General features: G+C 30.8%; 2 protein-coding genes across 2 annotated transcripts; both read left to right on the plus strand.

Moving 5' to 3' along the window:
• Positions 1-13638: 13638 nt before the first annotated feature.
• On the plus strand, positions 13639-18492 carry LOC146926704 ((-)-germacrene D synthase-like). The gene is made up of 7 exons (XM_085700212.1): positions 13639-13833; positions 14183-14468; positions 15543-15924; positions 16379-16597; positions 17306-17447; positions 17539-17784; positions 18002-18492. Exons 1-7 carry the CDS (start codon positions 13705-13707, stop codon positions 18293-18295), a joined length of 1698 nt encoding a protein of 565 aa, XP_085556338.1. The 5' UTR covers positions 13639-13704; the 3' UTR covers positions 18296-18492.
• An 828-nt stretch (positions 18493-19320) lies between these two features.
• On the plus strand, positions 19321-20869 carry LOC146926705 (F-box protein SKIP22-like). The gene has a single exon (XM_085700213.1). The coding sequence runs from the start codon at positions 19720-19722 to the stop codon at positions 20479-20481; it is 762 nt and encodes a 253-aa protein (XP_085556339.1). The 5' UTR covers positions 19321-19719; the 3' UTR covers positions 20482-20869.
• Positions 20870-21203: the final 334 nt, after the last annotated feature.

The raw sequence follows: 21203 nt of genomic DNA on the forward strand, positions 1-21203 counted from the left end.
GTCGTGATGGGGACGGAATGATCATTGATTTTGAGTAAAAACGCATGTTGATTGTAGACTATATCTTCACTTAAAATCTTAATTGTATATGATAATAATACGAGACATTCATTTAAATGTTGTTCAACTTTCACTGCCCTAAGTATTTTTATCTTGATCTAAGGACTTTTCCTACTGTGTTTTGGTGCACAATAGGGACAAAATGCTCGAGCTAATAATCTATCAAAAACTGAAGAGAAAAGGACCAATGGAGGAGAAGAAATCATATAATAAATAGTACAGAAGTGAAAGAGTCACATGATAATTAGGTAAGGAATTGCTTTTGAATAGTGAAAAATACTATACTAACGATTTAGAAAGTTAATAGAGTAAAAAAAATTCTCAATTACGTCTTAGACAAAAGCATTGGAGTAGTATGGAAGAAACAAACTATTTACTCATAGCCTATATTCTGCTTTATCTTATGACTTATGATGCTTCTGTCCCAAGTCTTAATGGATTTTGGCATGTTTTTCTGTAGTTATATAAAAAGTGTGAATGGGAAAAATTAGAGTGAGAGGAAATTATGTGGAGTTGTAATGGAAAAATTAGAGTGATAGGAAATTATGTGGAGTTGTATGTATGTTGTGGGCTACTAGTGTTTTGTTTTTGTTTTGAAAGGGTTGTGGGTTACTATTGTCGGCAATAATGTATCTCTCTAACTCTTTAAAGAAAGCATTGCAATTCAATGTATGAATGAGGACGCTAGTAATTTAGGTCCCACCCAACCACAAATATTTATGATAATAGTTTTTTTTTTTTTTTCATTGAAGAGAAATAGCAAGATTCAGAAGAAAATTCAAGTTGAGTGTAAAAAAAAAAAGTACTAAACATATGTTATGTCTTATATGATGATCTTTCTCATAGATATATACCGGAACAAGACGTTTGGTAGTTATCTCTCCAACTTTCTGATAGATAAGTATCAGGCGTTTTTTAGAGGTAAATCAGGTATTTCAGGAGGTCTTTGGAGATTTTAGGGGGCTTAAAAAGAAATGTCTTGAGTCTTATTAATTTTGATTGTGTCCATGGAACCATCCACAATAAAATGTGTATGTTTGCTTATGCGGTGACCATATAATTGATTCTGATAAATTGTTTTTTTTCTTCTTCATATGGTTCTTTGTTTTAAGTTTAAATTATAATGAATTTGTCCTCTTCTCTATGTTTGAACTTCCAAAGTTAGAGTTGGTCTTCGAAGGCCAAAACTGAGAAATTTGTACACATAATGTTTGATCTTTTATGTATGAAGGATTTTCATAGAGAATTGATTTGGTCAGAATTGAAAAACTACAAAAGTTTGCCTCTATTAGAGTCGATTTTTGTAGGTAGAATCAATTTTATAATGAGAACCCAAACAGTACCCTTCTAACATATTCAAATGGAACTAAACACATACTTGTTTTATAGAACGTATCAACAATACATCTAGCCTTCTGCATGGTAACATGGATGGTTACCAGCTTCTAACAATAATAACAAATTATGGCTGTATCTGCATTTAATCCCTACAAGAAAACAATGCCAATTTATTTGAAGACATGCATGCATGGGGTGGAGTAGAGGGGAATATTATATGGGCATCTTCTCAACGACACATTAAAGGTAGCATACATAGTTAAATAAGCTAAGGAAAATGATGTATATCCCGATAACTTGAATCAGGAGAGTGTCCCGACCGTTTCAAACACAAATACATTTATTACTGCTGACATCATGTTTGGTAAGTGGGAGCAGTTTTTTTTTTTGGAGTCAAAGCAATATCCAATCGGGAAGCTTTCGGGATATATTTCATCGGGATATATAGGATCCCTCATAAGTTAAAGGTTGGACAACATTACATTTTGAGAGTATATAAATCAAGAGTGTTTTACCAAACCAATATCTAAAACCCATCACCGAAACCAATTTCTTTTGCAAGTGGTGATTGAGAGAAAAGAAGAGAAGATCCTCGGTCTTTTTATCTATCCAATTAACTTTTTTTTTTTTTTTACTTTTTGCAAGAACATATCGACTATATGCGGCCTCGAATTTAGTCAAACTCATCACAAATAGGGCATCCATTTGTTTAGTTGAGAAGAGATAAAGATTGTTGGCCACTCAGGTTAAGAGTTACATTACCCTTCGGTGTTTGTGAAAGATAGAGGATGTGTGTAGATTTCATCGACCTAAAGACAACATATCCAAAAGTTGTGTACCCGTTGCTCATTATTGACAAGATTACTGGTGGTGCCTCAGGTTATAAAACTTTGAGTTTTATGGAAGCCTATTTATAATTAAATAAAGATGAACTCGATGAATGCTCCAAAGACTACCTTTATGACTGACATACGCAACTACTATTATGAGGTGATGCCGTTTGGACTCAAAACTAATGGAGCAACTTACCAATGCCTAATGTACAAGGTATTCTCAAAACAAATTAGATGACCTTTAAACATGAACCATCAAAGTTAGATGGCTTATCTTTTTCGCGCATGTTGCTTAACCATTTACATTTAGTGATTTTTGATAACTCTTTGATGAAGCATTTGTACAAATTATCATTTCCCATGAAGCTTCTGACTCCTTTGATATTTGTAGGAGGAGGAAGTTTTTCAATAAATTTCACGTTAGCTTTGTCTACCACAAAGTCTTTGAAAAAAATTTTCCGATTCACTTTATCAATCAATCACTAACACAAACAAACATATGCATTATTTTTTCATGAATCGAAAATGCAGGGCGGCATAGTTATTATAATAAATAGCAAAAAGACGAGCATTCACGTGTCCGTCTTTCCGCTCATTTTATTGCGTTAACGTTTAAAAATCATGAACGTTTTTTTTATGAAATTTTGATTTCTATCAAAACTAAAAATATAAATGTTTGTTGCTTTCGGACTATAACAAACCAAACTAACCATAATTATCTATTTCAATGACACCAATATAACAAAAAATATAATCTAAATTCTTTTTTTAATGACACCAATAACAGTCTTTATTATAGAAAATATTGTTTAAGGGTATAATTGGGATAATGAAAAAGTAAGTATAAATATATTTATCTAAATTGTTACACTTTTTAAATGATAAAGGAAAAAAAATAGACATATATTCATATCATGTTTGTTACATTTTTTTAATATTTAAATTTATTCTTATCTATTTGGTACATGTGTTATTTAAATTGAAAATTGAGGGCATTTTTGGAAAGAAAAAATCAGCCCAAAAGAATTGAAAGATGTTGTTTTCTTTATATATACTAGCGGAAAGACGGGCACTATCGTGCCCGTTTGTCCGCTCTTTCTACTGCGCTAACGCTTGTGATTATTTTATTATGTTTGTTTGTATAATTTTGATTAAATTTTTTAAATTTTTAAATACTAAAGGAAATTATTGATATATTGATTTATAAACAAAATATTGTCAAGTTATATAACAATTATTTATGAACTCAATATATTTTAGTTTGTCTGCATATAAAATAAAGAAAAAATAATGATCCTTTATTGTTTATTCTAATAGTAATTAGTAACATCATAACATAAATGTATAAATGACATTTTATGTGAAAGAAACATTGTTATGATTGCGATAAAAGAATATCTTTAAAAACTATATTTTTCGTAAAGTCTCCATCTTCTCCTTCTATTTTCCCTTCATCAATGAGAACTTTTGTTGAATTTTGAGAAACTCCTCTCGATAAAGCTACATATAACTGACCATGACTGAAAATATGTCGTGGAAGATAGATTCCGACATTGAGAATTGTCTGCCCTTTAACAATAATTTTTGCTCACATTTGTTACTAATATTTTTTTTGAATGATTTAAAGTTCAATCTTTAACATAATATTTTGCTCACATTTGTTACTAATATTTTTTTTTCAGAGGATTTAAACTTCAATCTTTAACATTATTTTTTGCTCACGTTTGTTACTAATATTTTTTTTAGAGTATTTAAAGTTCAATCTTTAACATTATTTTTTTCTCACGTTTGTTACTAATCTTTTTTTAGAGGATTTAAAGTCCAATCTTTAACATTATTTTTTGCTCACGTTTGTTACTAATCTTTTTTTTAGATAATTTATAGTCCAATCTTCAACAATATTTTTTGCTCACGTTTGTTACTAATCTTTTTTTTAGATAATTTATAGTCCAATCTTCAACAATATTTTTTGCTCACGTCTATTACTAATCTTTTTTTTAGAGGATTTAAAGTCCAATCTTTAACAATATTTTTTACTCACGTTTGTTACTAATTTTTTTTAGAGGATTTAAATTCCAATATTTAACATTATTTTTTGCTCATGTTTGTTACTAATCTTTTTTTTAGAGGATTTAAAGTCCAATCTTTTCTATTATTTTTTACTCACGTTTGTTACAATTGATCAAAGACTAAGGATGAGTAATTTATATCAATAAAATAATATGGAATGCTGCTTTTTGTGGAAGGGATATGAAAATACTTGACAATCTTTGTCAGTTGTATTGAGGGGAACAACACAGATGTACAACATAAAAGCGGCTGATAAAACAGTAACATGAGTTGTTGTTTTGTGCTAGTTTTTTTGTGATTTTGATCTTTGGTTAACAGAGGTGAAAGAGGGTTAACGGTGACGATTAGTGACATGGATTACTAATCCAAATATTATTTTATAATTGGCTATTTGTATTTAAAATTAAGGGTATTTTTGGAAAGAAAAGTCCAACCCAAAGGTGTGCTTATAGATAAAAAAAAAAGCACACTATCTTATTTTGTATAAGCAATTATAAACCAGCAAAGTCAAATAATTCTTAAAATTAATCGTAAATAATTTGAATTATAATCACTTATAAACCAGCAAAGTCAAATAATCCATAAAATTAATCAACTTTGATTAGTTGTAACATGAAAGAAGAAAAAAAACTTACATGTTAATTCTGAATTCTGATGCAGAGGGCGGAGAGAGGTTGAGAAAAACTAAACAATGCGGGAACGAACTATGAACTATGAGAACCCTACTTATTAATATTTTTAATATAGTGCTAACAAATCTTTTTCTAAAAGATTTTGAATCATAATATTTTGCTCACGTTTATTACTAATATTTTTATCAGAGGATTTAAAGTTCAATTTTTAACATTATTTTTTTCTCACGTTTGTTACTAATCATTTTTTTTGCTCATGTTTGTTACTAATCTTTTATTAGAGGAATTAAAGTCTAATATTTAAATTTTTTGCTCATGTTTGTTACTAATATTCTTTTGGAGGATTTAAAGTCCAATCTTTTGTTCACGTTTGTTACTAATCTTTTTTTAGAAGATTTATAGTCCATTTAATATAGTGCTAACAAATCTTTTTCTAAAAATTTTTGAATCATAATATTTTGTTCACGATTGTTACTAATATTTTTATCAGAGGATTTAAAGTCCAATTTTTAACATTATTTTTTGCTTAGTTTGTTACTAATCTTTTTTTTTTCCCTCACGTTTGTTACTAATATTTTATTAGAGGATTTAAAGTCTAATCCTTAACATTATTTTTTGCTCATGTTTGTTACTAATCTTTTTTTAGAGGATTTAAAGTCCAATCTTTAACAATATTTTTTACTCACGTTTGTTACTAATTTTTTTTAGAGGATTTAAATTCCAATATTTAACATTATTTTTTGCTCATGTTTGTTACTAATCTTTTTTTAGAGGATTTAAAGTCCAATCTTTAACAATATTTTTTGCTCACGTTTGTTACTAATCTTTTTTTAGAGGATTTATAGTCCAATCCTCATCGGTTATTATTTTTGTTTAAAAAAAATTAAAAAAATTCATAGACTGGTGAGAAATAAAGCAGGAAAAAACATAAACTTTGGATTATTTTTTTTTCATAAGTGATTATTGTTCAACTTTGATTTTGTCAAATTCTGATTCATTCATTCTTCTAACAAAAAAAAAAGTAAAAACAAAGCTTGAATTGTAATGTTGGCGGAAAGTAAATTGCTCGAAGGATAAAACAGAAAGATATTCAATTCATCAATTCATCAAGTGGACCTTAAAGATATTCCATTCAATGGTGCTTCAGAAGTATTAATCAAGTTCGTGAGCCTTGGAACTTTCTAATTTTTTAGAGGTGATGAGATGTGATCAGAGGGTACTATGATGAATTCTGGATCGATTTGAATTCATGAGAAGAGACATAAAGAATGCAAATATAATTTTTAAATTTTTTGTGAGTTTGATCTGTTGTTAACGGTGGTAAAAGAAAGTTAACGGTGACGATTAGTGACATTGATTATTAATCCATGTGTTATTTTATAATTAGCTATTTCTAATTAAAATTAAGGGTATTTTTGGAAAGAAAATTCCAACCCAAAAGTGTGCTGAAAGGGGTAGTTTTCTTTATATATATATATATATATATATATATATATATATATATATATAGTATAGATTCATATGATTACGTCTATAATACACAAATAAAATAGTGTTGAACTATATACTAGTGTTATTTTACCAATGTATCAATAAATTTCACTATCTCCCTTGATTCAATAGTGAAAAATAAGTTTTTAATAATAAGACACAGAACAATTCTATGTGTATAAGTGACATAAGTCTTACATCATACACTAGTTTTCGTCGTTAAATCAATAAATTTCGCTACTAAATTAAATGAAATATGATGAAATTTTTTAATAATAAAGAAATCATTTACATGATACAAGACTATTTTAGTGTTAAGGACACTTGTTAAGAAGTATAAAGAAGAAACTTTGTCTTAGAAATGATGCATTCAATACATTGAAACTTTAAAAAGTAACTTTTTCTACATAAAATTTATCAATTATTTCCATTTTTGAATCATTAACAAGTGCCTACACTTGTTAGCAAGACCCAAAAAACCATTTTATTTATGCATTAGTACTTGGACACGTGCGATGCACGAGAAGTTGATTTTCTCATTGACTAATAAACGTGATAGTTGATCATTAAATGAAATAATAGTTGTTGAACACGAGTTAATGCTTCCAAAAGATGAGGACGACGAGGACAACAACAACAATAACCAAATATTATCCCACTAAGTAGGGGCTACTACATCAACTGAAATTCGCCGTAGTATTCTATCATATACAATATTTTGATCCAACTCATTAATCTATAAATATTTCATAATAGTTTATCTTATAGTTTTTCTTGGTCTTCTTATACCTCTTGTAACATAATCATCATCTATTTGATCTACTCTTCTTACTAAAGAATCTACAAGTTTTCTCTCTACATATCCAAACCACCTAAACATATTTTCCACAATATTTATACTATATGTGCTACCCCAACTATCTCTACAATATTGTTATTTCTAATCTTATCCCATCTAATCTTACCAAACATCAAACTCAACATCTCCATCTCCGCACACCGTTAGACATAACCGTACAATTCCTATACCACTTGTGTATGCAAATCATGTTAACAATAAAATAATTTTACCATGGACAAAATGCATCATATTTCCATGCATGCAGGGGCGTAGCCCTTCATATGGGAGGGGTAGCCTTGGCTACCCCAAAAAAAATATTATTCTTTAATTGGTCGGTATGTATTTATATCCGGCTACCCCAAATTATAAACATTGAGCTACCCCAAACAAGTTTAGCTTCAAAAATTAGCATAAATAATAAAGTAAAAATATTACTACAAGATTGATAGATTTATTTGTATTGGTTTGATACTTCCGGTCTCAATAACAACAATAGAGAAATATTTTTTCAACAATAAAAATTATCAAGACAATAGTCATAGACAAATTAAATGGACAATTAGTTTCTTGCAAATAACTTACTTCCTCTGGTCACATTTATAAGTAAAAAACTACTTTTTAGTTTCATTTAATACTCTATGTATTTGGTATATAATATAGATCAAATACATTAGTTATTCAATGAACTTAAAAAATAGTGTTTTGCTTATAAATATGAATGGAGGGAGTATTTATTTAAATTTAAAAAGACATTATTAATCTAATATTAAACAGGCAATTATTGATGAAATTGAGTTCTTGAAACGCATTTTATCCAACGTTTATAGCAATTTTATGTTAAGTTCCTAAGATTTATTAATTCTAGTCCTTAATTTTTTGTTAGAGATTAAATTCAAGACTAAAAATGTAACATCCCGCCTGTCAGTATCGGTATATTACCAGTCGATCGTGCCAGAGGATTAAAGTTTAAGGAAAATAAGCGTAATGGAAATATTTATTATGGAATATCAGCTCATTACGGAATAAGTAACAGTGTCGCATCAAACGTGTTTAAGGCAAGGGCATATTGGTAATTTCACGCAATAAGGGTATTTAAGTAAGTTGGCCCCAAAATATCTCATTTCATCTCATCCTTTCTCTCTCTAAGTTCTTGGAAGATTTTTCTCTCCTCCTTCTCTCTCCTACCACACGCCCTCTTCCTCTCTTCTCTTCACCAAAACCTTTCTAAAACTTCCTTCTCCCATGATAAGCCTTGAAATTATGTTTCCTCTTGATCTCTAAGCATGTGGGAGCTTGTATTTGGTTTGATTCCTCTTTTCTTTCCTTTCAAGAATGGATTCAAAGTTAGGGTATGGATTTGTGCATGAAGTAAAGGTTTTTGATAGTTGATTTGGAGCTTGTGTTGGGTATATTTCATGGAATTGGAAAGTAAGCAAGAAATAACTATGGAAATGAGTGGAAGTTGAAGTCACCTTGGAAGTAAGATTTAGGGTTTGTTTATTGATGAGTTCAAAGAAGATTCAAGTGATGGTTCTTCATGATTAAGGATCAAGGTGTCTTAGATTGCAAGAAAGCAACAAGAATGAAATGGTATAATCAAAGGAAGCAAGTTGATCAAGAGCTAGGGTTTTGGCTTGATGGAGCTTGAGGCTTGGAGACGTCACAAGAAACTTGCTAGGTGAGTTCCTTAGATAGTTACCCACCCTTTGGGATTGTGTATTTATCTTGCAAAGATAATATGTATTTTAGGGTTCTTAAAATATAAGCTAGTTGTCCCTTTTCTTACCATGCTTGCTACACTTATGTATACTTGTTCCATGACTGTTTTTACAGGTTTCTAATGATCCTAAGGGTCATATAGCACTTGGAGATGCATGGTTTGAGGTTTTTAAGTCAAAAATATCAATTTTGAAGTTGCAGGACTGTCACAGCTCGCCACGGCGAGCAAATGGCTCGCGAGGCGAGTTAGAGGGCCGAACAGGGGGTCCTGCTCGCCCCCAACTCGCCATGGCGAGTAGGAGCTCGCCTCCCACACCAATTTACTCGCCTAGGCGAGCTACACAGTGGGGAAACCCATTGTTTGTTCGCCTCAGGTCGTTTCGGCGTTTCGCGAGCGGTTTTTCTTGTGCAGTCTTTTTAAGAGAAATAAACCCCTCAAACCAAGGTCCTAATTGTTAAGCTTTGAAAGGAGACTTTATTTTAAATGAACCAAGTGTTTGGCAAGTATGGTAAAGCATGGTAAGCGAGAGTATGAAGGTTGATTCGGGTAGCAAGATAATCCTTAAGAAAAGGGAAGAACTAGAGCCTCGGTATAGTTATCGAGAACTAGAATAGTTAGAAAGAATAGAATGCTTTGCATTAGTAATATGCTTGATAGACGCGAGGTAATGAGAGTATTATCTTCGCATAGAAGCAAGTGCCATACGAGTATGGCAAGACGTGAATTGATTTTATATCCATTCACAAAGTAAGTTGAGCAAGCATATAGTTACCTCTAGTGGGATCGTCTAGGGATCCGAGGTAAAGAGTTAGCATGTTTAAGTTAATTTTCATGCATAAGACTAAGACTTTTAAGAAAGAAAGAGTGTCATGTCTCTTGTTATCCAAATTGGATTCAAGGGGTTCCCCAAGGGGGAATGGTTAAGCCGCAAGGGAGCTGCATTTCACTAAGTTAAGGTGTCGTGTCTTTTGTATTCCTTCCAAGGTTGGGTACAAAAAGTTCTCCAAGGGGAATGGGGTAAGCCGTAAGGGACCCGCACGTTCACTAAGGGAGTCCGGTGCGCTCTTGCTAAGCATATCACCGGTAGTAAGGGATTATCTTCCGGGGTTACTCCACTCGGGACTAATCCGTAAAATGAACTCAGATAAGTTGTTTGTTACACGCTAACATAATCAATGAATCTAACTATGCATATCTATTATACATGTTTATGTTATGTCATAGAGCCTTGACGTAGATCGTCAAGAACAAGTAGAGACTTGGCGTAGTTCGTCAAGAAGTAGTAAATAGCAAGAATCACTTAGGTGATAAGAGATGATATGTTGTAGATACAACATATTAAGCAAGTAGAAGCAAGTAAAGAAAGATATGCCGACGATGATCTTAGGTTACCCCTAATCGTCCGGTTTAGAATCGTGTCATGATAGAGATATAAGAGAGCCTTGATGCTTAGAGTGTACTCTTGGCAATGCGGTTTTAGTTCCCCCTTCACCGCCATGACACGTATAGCAGAGAAGCCTATAACAAGTTAAGAATATTAAGACGGCCCTAGCAAGCACCGCCGTCTAAGAAAGCAAGTCCCCACACACGTATAATCAACCGTCAGGTTGTATTGTAGACACGTGGTGACCGTAGGTTTCCCCCGAGGTTGCCTATAGCCTAGGGTTAGGTGGAACTCACTGAGACATTATGTCTCATCCCAATCCTTATTTGTTTCAGATATCAAGATGGATTAGCAAGCTAGTAGCCGAATGGATGATGCGACAAGTGTCCGTTCGTACCCGCTGCTGGATGATGTGGATTTTAAGGGATGCATTTATTATTCTTTAGAAAAGCTGAGTTGTAATATTATTGTACGAACGCATTTGTTGTATATAATATTCATTCGAAGTTTTTATGTTGTAAATTTTTAATGTATCCAGTACTAAACTAATACACATGCTAGACTTTCTAGATACGTCTAGTATGGGTGTTACAAAAAACACTTTTTTTTTTTTGTAAAATTTTTAAAAAATTGAGACAAAAATTGAATAATTTTTTTTAAAGACTAAACCAAAAAAATTATAATTTATGGAACTAAAAATATATTTCATCCTTAAATTTAATATATTTGTTTTAAAAAAATCTTCTTTATAATTGGCCCCTGCATAAATTTTCTTCGAGCTTCGCCGCTGCATGCATGTTACCTTAACACTGTCACACACTTTCCAATATCAAATCTCCCCATGGCCAATGCCCCCTAAAGAAAAATCATTTCATAATTAGGGTCTACTGGCATTGCAAGACTTGATTCCTTTTACAATCACAGTTAACTAGAGAACAACAACAAACCCCATCTCCAATTTCATGTTGCATATTATTTTGAATTGACACCTACCTCATTTTTGTACGAAGCCACTTTCTAATAAAACAATCCTTAAATAAAAGTATAGATCAGTTATTTATCAATGTACAAAAACACAACTTTTAGTAAAAAATTATTTCTTTAGAACCGTTAACCAATATCCTTATAACATCCAATAACATTTAAATAAAACAAAATTTAAGCACCACCTGCTATATGCGATCGATCGGGTGGCACTTTGGTGCCATTAATGGCACCATGCCATTAGATCAGGGCCACACATTGCCCCAAGTGTTTGTGTGTGATGTGTGTGTTGGGTGCCATCAATGGCCAGGATTTAATGGCACGGTGCCATCAATGGCACCCAAGTATTGTCCCGATCTACTGCGAGGAGTCTAGTTACATAACTTACATTAGACTTAGGTCAAATCAAACTTTTTTAAATAGAACAAACTAAAAAACTGAAGAAAAAAAATTATACCAACTAGTTCTGTCTGCTTTATTAAATATAAATAATCCTCCTTTCATCTCAAAATAACTGAGACATTTGTAAAAACAATATAAGAGTACGTATATCTTATTTCAAAACATACACTAAACTTGAGAATATCTTGTATGTCCATTTACAAAATTACGTTATAAAACAAATAACATTATAAAAGTGTGTGTGTGTCTATATATATATATATATATATATATATATATATATATATATATATATATATATATATATATATGGGTTGCTAACTTACTCCCACCCAAAAATATGAAGGAGTAAGTTAGCAAGCCTACTCCCACTTGTGTTTTACCAAAATACCACCTTCCACTATTTTAACACACTTGAACTAAAGGATAGCATGGTCAATTTCAATTTATTTATTTTAAAATTTATAAAATACACGGAACTGTTTCCTAATGTTTGGCTGGCAGCACTAATTGATTGTGTTTACTTACGTTTTTTTTTTCATCAAAGCGACTGTCTTTTTTTTTGCACCATTTCCACAAACTTTTTTTTTTCTCCAGGTTTTTCATTTAGTTTGTCAATGTCCTTAAAAAAAATTGTTTTTTTTAAGAGGTAAAAAAAATTTAAAAAAATTAGTTTGTTAATGTGGCTTAGTACTTGAAAAATAAACGTTGGTAGGACATACCACACCAATCATAAAAACACCAATTTCAATTTAACTTGTTGTCTGAAAACAACCAATTTCAATTTAAACGAAAAACATGATGGATAATCTTTCAATTTAAGCCAAAAGAGTTCTGGAAACTTTGAATGGAAAAAAAAAAAGTGTTGAAAGTCCAATCTTTCAAAAAAAAAAAGTGTTGAAAGTCCAAAAAAGAAATAATTCTGGAAAACATAATTCCTTAAAAAAAAATCTGGAAAACATAAGCCTACAAAAAATTTACGGGAAGCAAAATATTTGTGTCTTAAAAAATTTAATTACTTTATTGCCCTCTAATTTAAACTAGTTTAAAAAGAAATATTTGGGCTTTATGGTAAAATATAAGTGGGAGTAGGCTTGCTAACTTACTCATTCATGTTTTTGAGTGGGAGTAAGTTAGCGGCCCATATATATATATATATATATATATATATATATATATATATATATATAGGGTTTGCTAGAACACACCCACTAGTTTTTATGTGGGAGCGTTTTAGCAAAGCTACACCTTAGGGTGTATTTAACCACTTTTTAGTTATTCACTTGCTATAACACACCTTCTAAAAAATGAGTGGGTGTATTCTAGCAAATGCCTATAGGCGTTGCTAACATACACCCACTTATTTTTTAAGAAAGTGTGTTTTAGCAACATTCACCTTAAGGTGTATTTAACAACTTTTTAGTTATATTTTTGCTAAAACACATCTTAATAAAAACTAGTGGGTGTATCCTAGCAAACCCATATATATATATATATATATATATATATATATATATATATATATATATATATATATATATATATCAATCATAATTTCCACTATTGAGTTATTTCTTTAAAGACTGTAATCTGAAATAAGGTTTGAATTATGCTAAATGGCCACATACAATTTCAAAATGTCAGTCTTATGCATGCCTCAAAATAAGAATATAAGAGGTAACGTGCTGGGCTTAAACCTATAATATTTTGAAGAGACCAAACTTTTTTTTGACCAAACTTATATTTATAATTTTATACAAAGACTAGTCAAGACTACTCTATTTTCGTCCCTAATCGTTGTTCTCCCATTTGCTTAATTAACTCATAAACCATGCAACATAATACTACTTATATTGCTAACCAACAATTGCATCTCCCCACAAATCACTTATACTACACTTAGACTGTTAACATCATTAACTGATCAGAGATTGAAATTTCAGTGGACCATGTCTCTTGCAGCTCTCTCACCAGTTGATTCAACCCAACATACGGTCTCTGACATTAAACGACCGAACGGAAATTTTAGTCCTAGCGTTTGGGGGCATATTTTCCTTCAATATGATTCTGAATACATGGTACTATATTTAATTTTAGATCCAATATTTTAACGTTCATATGAATCATATCATTAATAGTATATTTTTTTTGTTAAATAACGTTCATATCAATATGTGTGTGTTCTTCCCATGTCTGGAGAACTTGATTTTTATGAGAACAAGAACGTAACATGAAAGCAAATCTCCTTTTTAACACCTATTTTGCATTTCTTATAAAGTGTCAAAAATTAATCAAAGCAAATCAATGAACAAGTATAAACACTCTATCTCCTTAAAAAAAAAAAAAAGAAGTACAAACACTCTTTTCTTATAGTTAGAAATTTAAATGCTCTATAATGTTTCATTATGTAACTATTATTAATTGCAGGAAATCATTAATGACAACATGAAGCAACAAGTACAAATGCCAAAAGAAGAAGTAAAGAAGATTTTTCTATCTTGCAAGAATGATATTTCACAACAACTAAACTTGATTGACTCATTGCATCGTTTGGGAATATCTTATCATTTTGAAAGTGAAATTGATGAAGCATTAAAACAAATCTACAAAAAATTTACTAACAATAAGGAAATAACCACTAATGAAGGTGGCCTTCATTTTCTTGCGTTAGCATTTCGTTTGCTTAGGCAAAAAGGATATCACATTTCCTCAGGTATATACAAAAAATTTTAGCATTTTTTTGGGGTCAAGTAGTCTAGTGATTTAAATTCACATTTTAATGTGAATAAGTGAGGTGTCTGAGATTGTAACCTCTGACCTGCGTATTAAAATGCATTATCCTACCAGCTAAGATATGCTCACAACAAGGAAGAACATTTCCTTTTGTTTTAAGGAGTTAGTTGCGAAAATTTCACACACTAAATGCAGAGAACTAAGGAATTTCAGATTTGAATTTGCTCCCAACATATCAGATTTGAGTAAATTACACTCTCATCCCCTCAAAGATGCTTGAATTACATTCACATCCCCTCTTATGTTAAAATATACACTTCCCTCCCCTCTTATTCAAAACATATTAGAAATTTTTTCACTCCACTCCCCTAAGAGAAGCTTTAATTACATTCCCCTCTCCTTTTATGTTAAAATTTACACTTCACTCCCTCAATAATTTTTTTTTTATTTCTAATAATCTAGCAAAACAATAAAAATCTAACACACTTCGAAAGAAAAATAGTATTGCAGGTCTATTTTAATATAATTAAAATTTGAATACGTATTTTTCGCTATTTTTTATTCACAATTTAACGTGTAGTTTTAAACCCTATAATAAAATATGAAACAACCCAAAATAAAAGTAAAATATGTGAAAAATTACTAAAGACAATAAAGCATGGTTATTTAAAATTTAATTTTATACTCTAAATTGTAAAATCAATAGTAAAATATTTAAACTTAATTATCATTGACATTTAAATTATAAAGAAATGAATTTATTTTTCTTAAATGGTAGTTCAAAACTAGTATATATCATAAAAATATTTATTTATGTTAAAATAGATTAAAGTGTAGTGTATATTTATTTTTTAAGGGAGGAGAGTGTATATTTTAACATAAAAGGGGTGAGAGTGTAATTCAAGCTTCTCTTAAGGGAGGGGAGTGTAATTTACTCTATAATTTAACTGCCATTTATATAATTAATCATATTTGGAACGTAGATTCTAAATAATCACAATAATATCTCAGAAGGTTAGCTAATATTAATTATATTGTTGGTGAATTTTGACAGAGATATTTGAAAAATTCAAAAACAATGAAGAAAACTTCAATGAAAAGCTTTCCAAAGATGTACAAGGAATGTGGAGCTTGTATGAAGCTACACAATTAAGGGTTCATGATGAAGATATACTAGATGAAGCACTTGATTTCACATACTCTCACCTTAATTCATTGATCATCACTAATCAATTGATCAGTCCTTTTCTTGGTACACAAATACGTCACTGCTTAAAGACACCTTTTCATAAGGGAGTTCCTAGGTTGGAAACATGGTGTTACATTTCTTCATACAATGAAGAACCTTCCCATGATAAAGTTCTTTTGAATTTTGCAAAATTAGATTTCAATATGATGCAGAAGATGTATCGAAAAGAACTTGGGGGTATCACCAAGTAAGTATCATCACAAAGACTCAAGAATATTCTACACCTTTGTTGAGTTACTTTTCTTTATAAGCCCTTTTTTTTCAGTTTACTAGATTTCATTTTATAGATATTTGATTTAATTACGTTTTTAGTCTTTGCAAGTATACTATTTTCCTCTTTTAATCACTATAAAAAAAAAATCATTTGAGTCTTAATTTTCACTAGCTAAATTAAATTTTCTACATATTACGAAGACCAATATCAATGTGAATAAATTATACAGGTTAAAATAAAATAGTAAGGATTAAAACCAAAAAATGATATATTTGTAAAGACTAATAATAATAATAAAAATTTACATTGAGTAAAATCAAAACTCTTGATATTTCCATATGTAAAAACTATATTTGTTTTTTCGTCAAATATTTATGCATCAATATTTTTAGATTTCAATATGATAAATAAATCTATATTTTTACAGGTGGTGGAAAGCCTCAGACTTTGTTACAAAAGTCCCTTATGCAAGGGATAGAGTTGTGGAGGGTTACTTTTGGCAATTGACCATGTCCTATGAACCTAGAAATTGCCTTGCAAGAAAGTTAGGGACAAAATTGGCATTATGCCTTTCTCTTTTAGATGATACTTATGATGCCTTTGGCACAGTTGAAGAACTTGAACTCTTCACGCAGGCAATCCACAGGTTTATTTCAACCCAAAAGGATGCTGACTTTTTGCATCATGACTTTCAATTTATTAGTGTTGTTTGCCTTTGTACTAATTAAATCATGCAATTTTTATTCTCCAATTATATATTTGATATCATAATGGCTACACAAAAATCACATTAATCCACCATTATTTTGGAACATTCACCGTGAAACTAAACATACGCTAAGTTTAATATTAATATGTTCCTTCATTCTCAAAAAACAAGTTTAATATGGATATACTGTGTAAAACAATGCATCACAACTGTTTGTTTGGATCGAGTTATTTGATGAATTTATCAAGACATGATTATTCATGAGACAATTTGAGAGAACTTATAAATGCGTAGGATAGATGTTTTAAGCTATTTTCAATTTATTTTCATAAGTTCTTTAAGATAATTTATTAATAACTTATAGCTTATACAAAAACAATTTAAATTTATGTTATATCTTTTGTCGTAGATATAACTTATATTTAATTGCTTATTCAAACGAATAATGATATTTGAACAACTATTTTGTGACAACTTTTATACAATTTTTTCACTTCTTATTTTTTTTTTCTCTCTATTGTTTTTTATCAATAAAAAAATAAAAAAGCAAGGTTGTCACAAAAATTATTATCAAATGATTGTTCAAATATCATTACTTCCCTACTTCTTTTTACAGCATATAAATATTTTTTGTGTGAGTTTCAGGTGGGATATAAGTCTCATTCAATCCCTTCCAGAGTGCATGAAAGTTGTATTTAATACAATTTTAGAACTGTGGGATGAATATGAAACAACAATTGTAGAGAATGGAAAATCAAGTTTATTGTTGCAGTATGTTAAAGAAGATGTAAGCTTCCAATATTCCATAACTTACCAATCTTGCTTTTCATCTTTCAATTAATGAATTGATATGTAAATATTTTTAATTTGATTTACAGTTTCATAAATTGGCAAAATCCTACTTGGTTGAAGCAAAATGGTGCAATGAAGGATTTATTCCAACTTACCATGAATACAAGGCTAATGGAATTATATCTTCTACACTCTCACTTCAACTACTATCTTTTCTTGGTCTTGGAGAATTTTCAAACAAAGAGTTGCTTGATTGGATTTTCAACGACCCAACAATCATCAATGCTGCAGCAGCTATTACCAGACTCACGGATGACAAATCCTCACATAAGGTATTAAGCACTCCTTCACGTCACTGTTACAAGCAAAACTTTACTTTTTAGATACATTGAATAATTAACGTATTTAGTCTATAATCGACAATTATTTTAAGATATTTAATCATTGTTAAAACGACACTTATTATAGAATCAAAGAGTATCAAACAAATCTTTTTACACTTAAGATGGAATTCGAAGAGTATCTAATTTTTTTCTTCTTTGTTTATAGTTTGAGCAGCAAAGAGTGCATGTTGCTTCTGCAGTTGAATGTTGCATGAAGCAATATGATATGTCACAAGAAGAGGCTTACAAACTCATTCTGAAAGAGATTGAAGATTATTGGATAGTTATGAATGAAGAGTGTCTCAAATTAGACTGCATCCCAAGCCCAGTACTCGAAAGTATTGTTAATGTGGCGCGAGTAGCCGAGTTCACATACGAAAACTTTGAGGATAAATACACAAATGGGGAATTGCTGAAAGACTACATTGTTAAACTGATTCTAGAACCTATAAGCATTTAGAAATGTGAATAGGAGAAGCAAAATCAGTTATAATAAGTGGCTATTTTTTAATGTTTTATGGATATCTATTTTTTCTTAACCGTTTCGTTTTATCATTGTATTCCTAATTGACAATGGTACAGTTTATGCCACAGTTTGAAATGTAAGTTTCCTTTGTACTATTACATAATTTATTTGCACATTTTCATCTATTACCATATTCTCTCTAGCACATTATCATACGAGAAGCTCTAATGTTCATGATTATCTAAAATATTTAAGAATGAAACTTTTTTGGTTAGGGTTGTGAACTTGTGAGCAATTTTAAGATTTGTGGATGAAATCGAGTAAGTATTAAGAGGTGACAAAATATGTACACTAGCTTTTGAAGAAACATAGCTCACTTATCACTTATCATTCAATGGAATTATATTTTCTTTTAATAGGGGTCCATTTTTAATATTAGAGAAGGAAGTTCAATTGATTAGGACGGCACCGTTTATACTTTTACCACGGTACCAAAACCTCTTACATTCGTCTGTGCTTAAACATGAGCTTATTAATATATGGTCTTTTAAAAAATAAATTACTAACATAAATCCTCTATAAAGAATTACTAACATAGTATCCTCTAAAAAGAATTTCTATCACAAAGAATAACTGAAAAACAAAAAAACGTGTTAAATCTCTTTTAAACTTAAAAGCAAAAATACGTGTTAAATCTCTTTTAATCATCAAAGAACAAATATTTTGACCATCACACCTGCTCCCCTTATAAAAATCATTTCAAGAACAATTAACAATAACTAGAGACAATAACATCCTCATTATTTTCCAATTAAAAAAACATCCCCATTATTTTGAATTGACACCTAGGCTACTTTTTCACGAATTGAGCCACTTTCAAATTAAACAATCCTTAAAAATATATATCGCAGTACTCGTGCGTGTTTAATTAACACCTTATGAAGCATGCATCATGGTGATATATAATTATATTATTGCTAACCAACAATAGTTTCTCCCCACAAAACACTAGTCTTTAATTCTTACAAACACCAACTGACACCTATGAAGCATGGACATTCCTCAGATTAGGTGTGTCCCAGTGTCGAACACGAGCTGATGTCCAACACTGACATGACTTCTATGATTACACTGAATTGAGTCATTTTCTCAAATATATTATCGGTGTCGATGTGTCGTTGTCCGTGTCGTGTCAGGTGTTTGTATCCGTGCTTCGTAGACTCACTTAGAATCAACACCATGTTCCCTTCAGGAACACAAATTAACCATTTCTCGTACCATCTATTCTCCTTCTTTTTATTAATAGTGACACTAACACTAACGTAGTCCTCGCATGTATCTTAGTAGTACTATATATATTGCTACCGACAATTGCTTCTCTTTAACTCTTACCTTCATGAACTGATCATCATATTAGAATGGAATCAACACCTGATTTTGTGAAAAGGGTGCTTAGAGAAGCGCTTGGCGATGACATTAGCGATTTCAAACTACTAGTATTTGCAGTTCATGCTTTTATTCTTGAATCAGGGTTTGTTCGTTTGGATCACGTTTCGGGTACGAAAATTAGTTCCTCTCATCTTATTGATGACATGTCTTCTTCTTCAATGATATGTTTGAGGTATACTCTTCCTGAGATTCTTAGTAATTGTTCATCTCATTCCGTAAATTTGAAAATTCAGACATTAGGGCAGTTTGTGAATGTTTATGGTTCATTGTATGATGATGTTGGATCAAGTGTACATAGGGTTTATTTAGATAAATGTAGATTTGCCAAGCCTTTAAAGTTTATGCTATCAAATTCTGAATCTATTGCTAGTTTTAATGTTAATGATGATGAAAATGAGGTTTTTGAATTGTGGAAGATAGTGAATGATAGGCTTGCATTGCCACTTTTAATGGATCTTTGTGATAAAGGTGGATTGAATCTTCCACCTTGTTTGATGAGCCTCCCAATGGAACTTAAGCTCTTAATATTTGAGTATCTTCCTGGTGATGATTTGGCCAAAGTATGTTGTACTTGTTCAAAATTGCAATACCTTGCCTCAAATGATGAGTTGTGGAAGAAGAAATTTGAGGAAGAGTTTGGACAAAGTGTGAATGGTATGAAGTTTTATAAGAGCTTGTATGCTCGTTACCGCGCAACAAAGAAGAATTCAGATCAATCGTTTTCTTTTTGAATTCCTCGGACTCGTATTCTGAGATACTTTCAAAGGAGAAGAGGTGGTTGTTAGCAGGGCCGTTTTTGGGCAAGTGCAAGGAGTTCTATGGAGTCGGGCCTCCAATTTATGGAGGCCTCAAATATTTGTAAGGATGGTGGTATAATTTTTGAGGTGTAAGATAAAAAAAATAAAATAACACTTTTGTCTATACGAACAAAATCTGTCAATAAATGTTATTTTTCCGTAGGTAAAAGTCTGGAAGACAACAATATTGTTGTCAATTATTCATTATCCATATGTAAGTGTCTAATTGTCTGTAGGTAAAAGTCATACTCGAGCATATGCTCATATATTTAACTACAACTTAATTATTTATCACTATAAATGGTGTTGGATTTTTTTTCAATTATTTTTAAATGAAAATTGTCAAAATTATTACAATTGGACCTCTAAATTGTTGGGGACAACCCTGATGGTTAGTGTCATCTTGGAGGATTTAAAAGAATAATCTGATGATTCCAAGTGTTGGGAATGAATCCTTGTTAACCTTTGTGTGGAAAAGACCTTGCTTGAGTGAATACATGATAAATAAATGGCTGTGAGTGATGTAATGAGTTTTATAAAATGTATTTGGTACTTTTGGTGAGATATATTTACTTTTGGTGCTTGAAACATGAAAGTACTCTTACTAACGTGGCACGAGTAGCTGAGTTTACATATTAAAACTTTGAGGATAAATA

This window comes from Medicago sativa, chromosome 4, assembly GCF_051527215.1.
Source record: "Medicago sativa cultivar Bolivia chromosome 4, Bolivia_mono, whole genome shotgun sequence".
In the NCBI taxonomy this organism is placed as follows: Eukaryota; Viridiplantae; Streptophyta; class Magnoliopsida; order Fabales; family Fabaceae; genus Medicago; species Medicago sativa.

Excerpts from the sequence above, each read along its gene's own strand:
- LOC146926704 (XM_085700212.1), top strand. The coding sequence starts at position 13,705 with ATGTCTCTTGCAGCTCTCTCACCAGTTGATTCAACCCAACATACGGTC. Across the intron at positions 13,834-14,182 it reads AATATGATTCTGAATACATG|GAAATCATTAATGACAACAT; the intron begins GTACTATATTTA and ends TATTAATTGCAG. Across the intron at positions 17,448-17,538 it reads TGCAGTATGTTAAAGAAGAT|TTTCATAAATTGGCAAAATC; the intron begins GTAAGCTTCCAA and ends TTTGATTTACAG.
- LOC146926705 (XM_085700213.1), top strand. The coding sequence starts at position 19,720 with ATGGAATCAACACCTGATTTTGTGAAAAGGGTGCTTAGAGAAGCGCTT.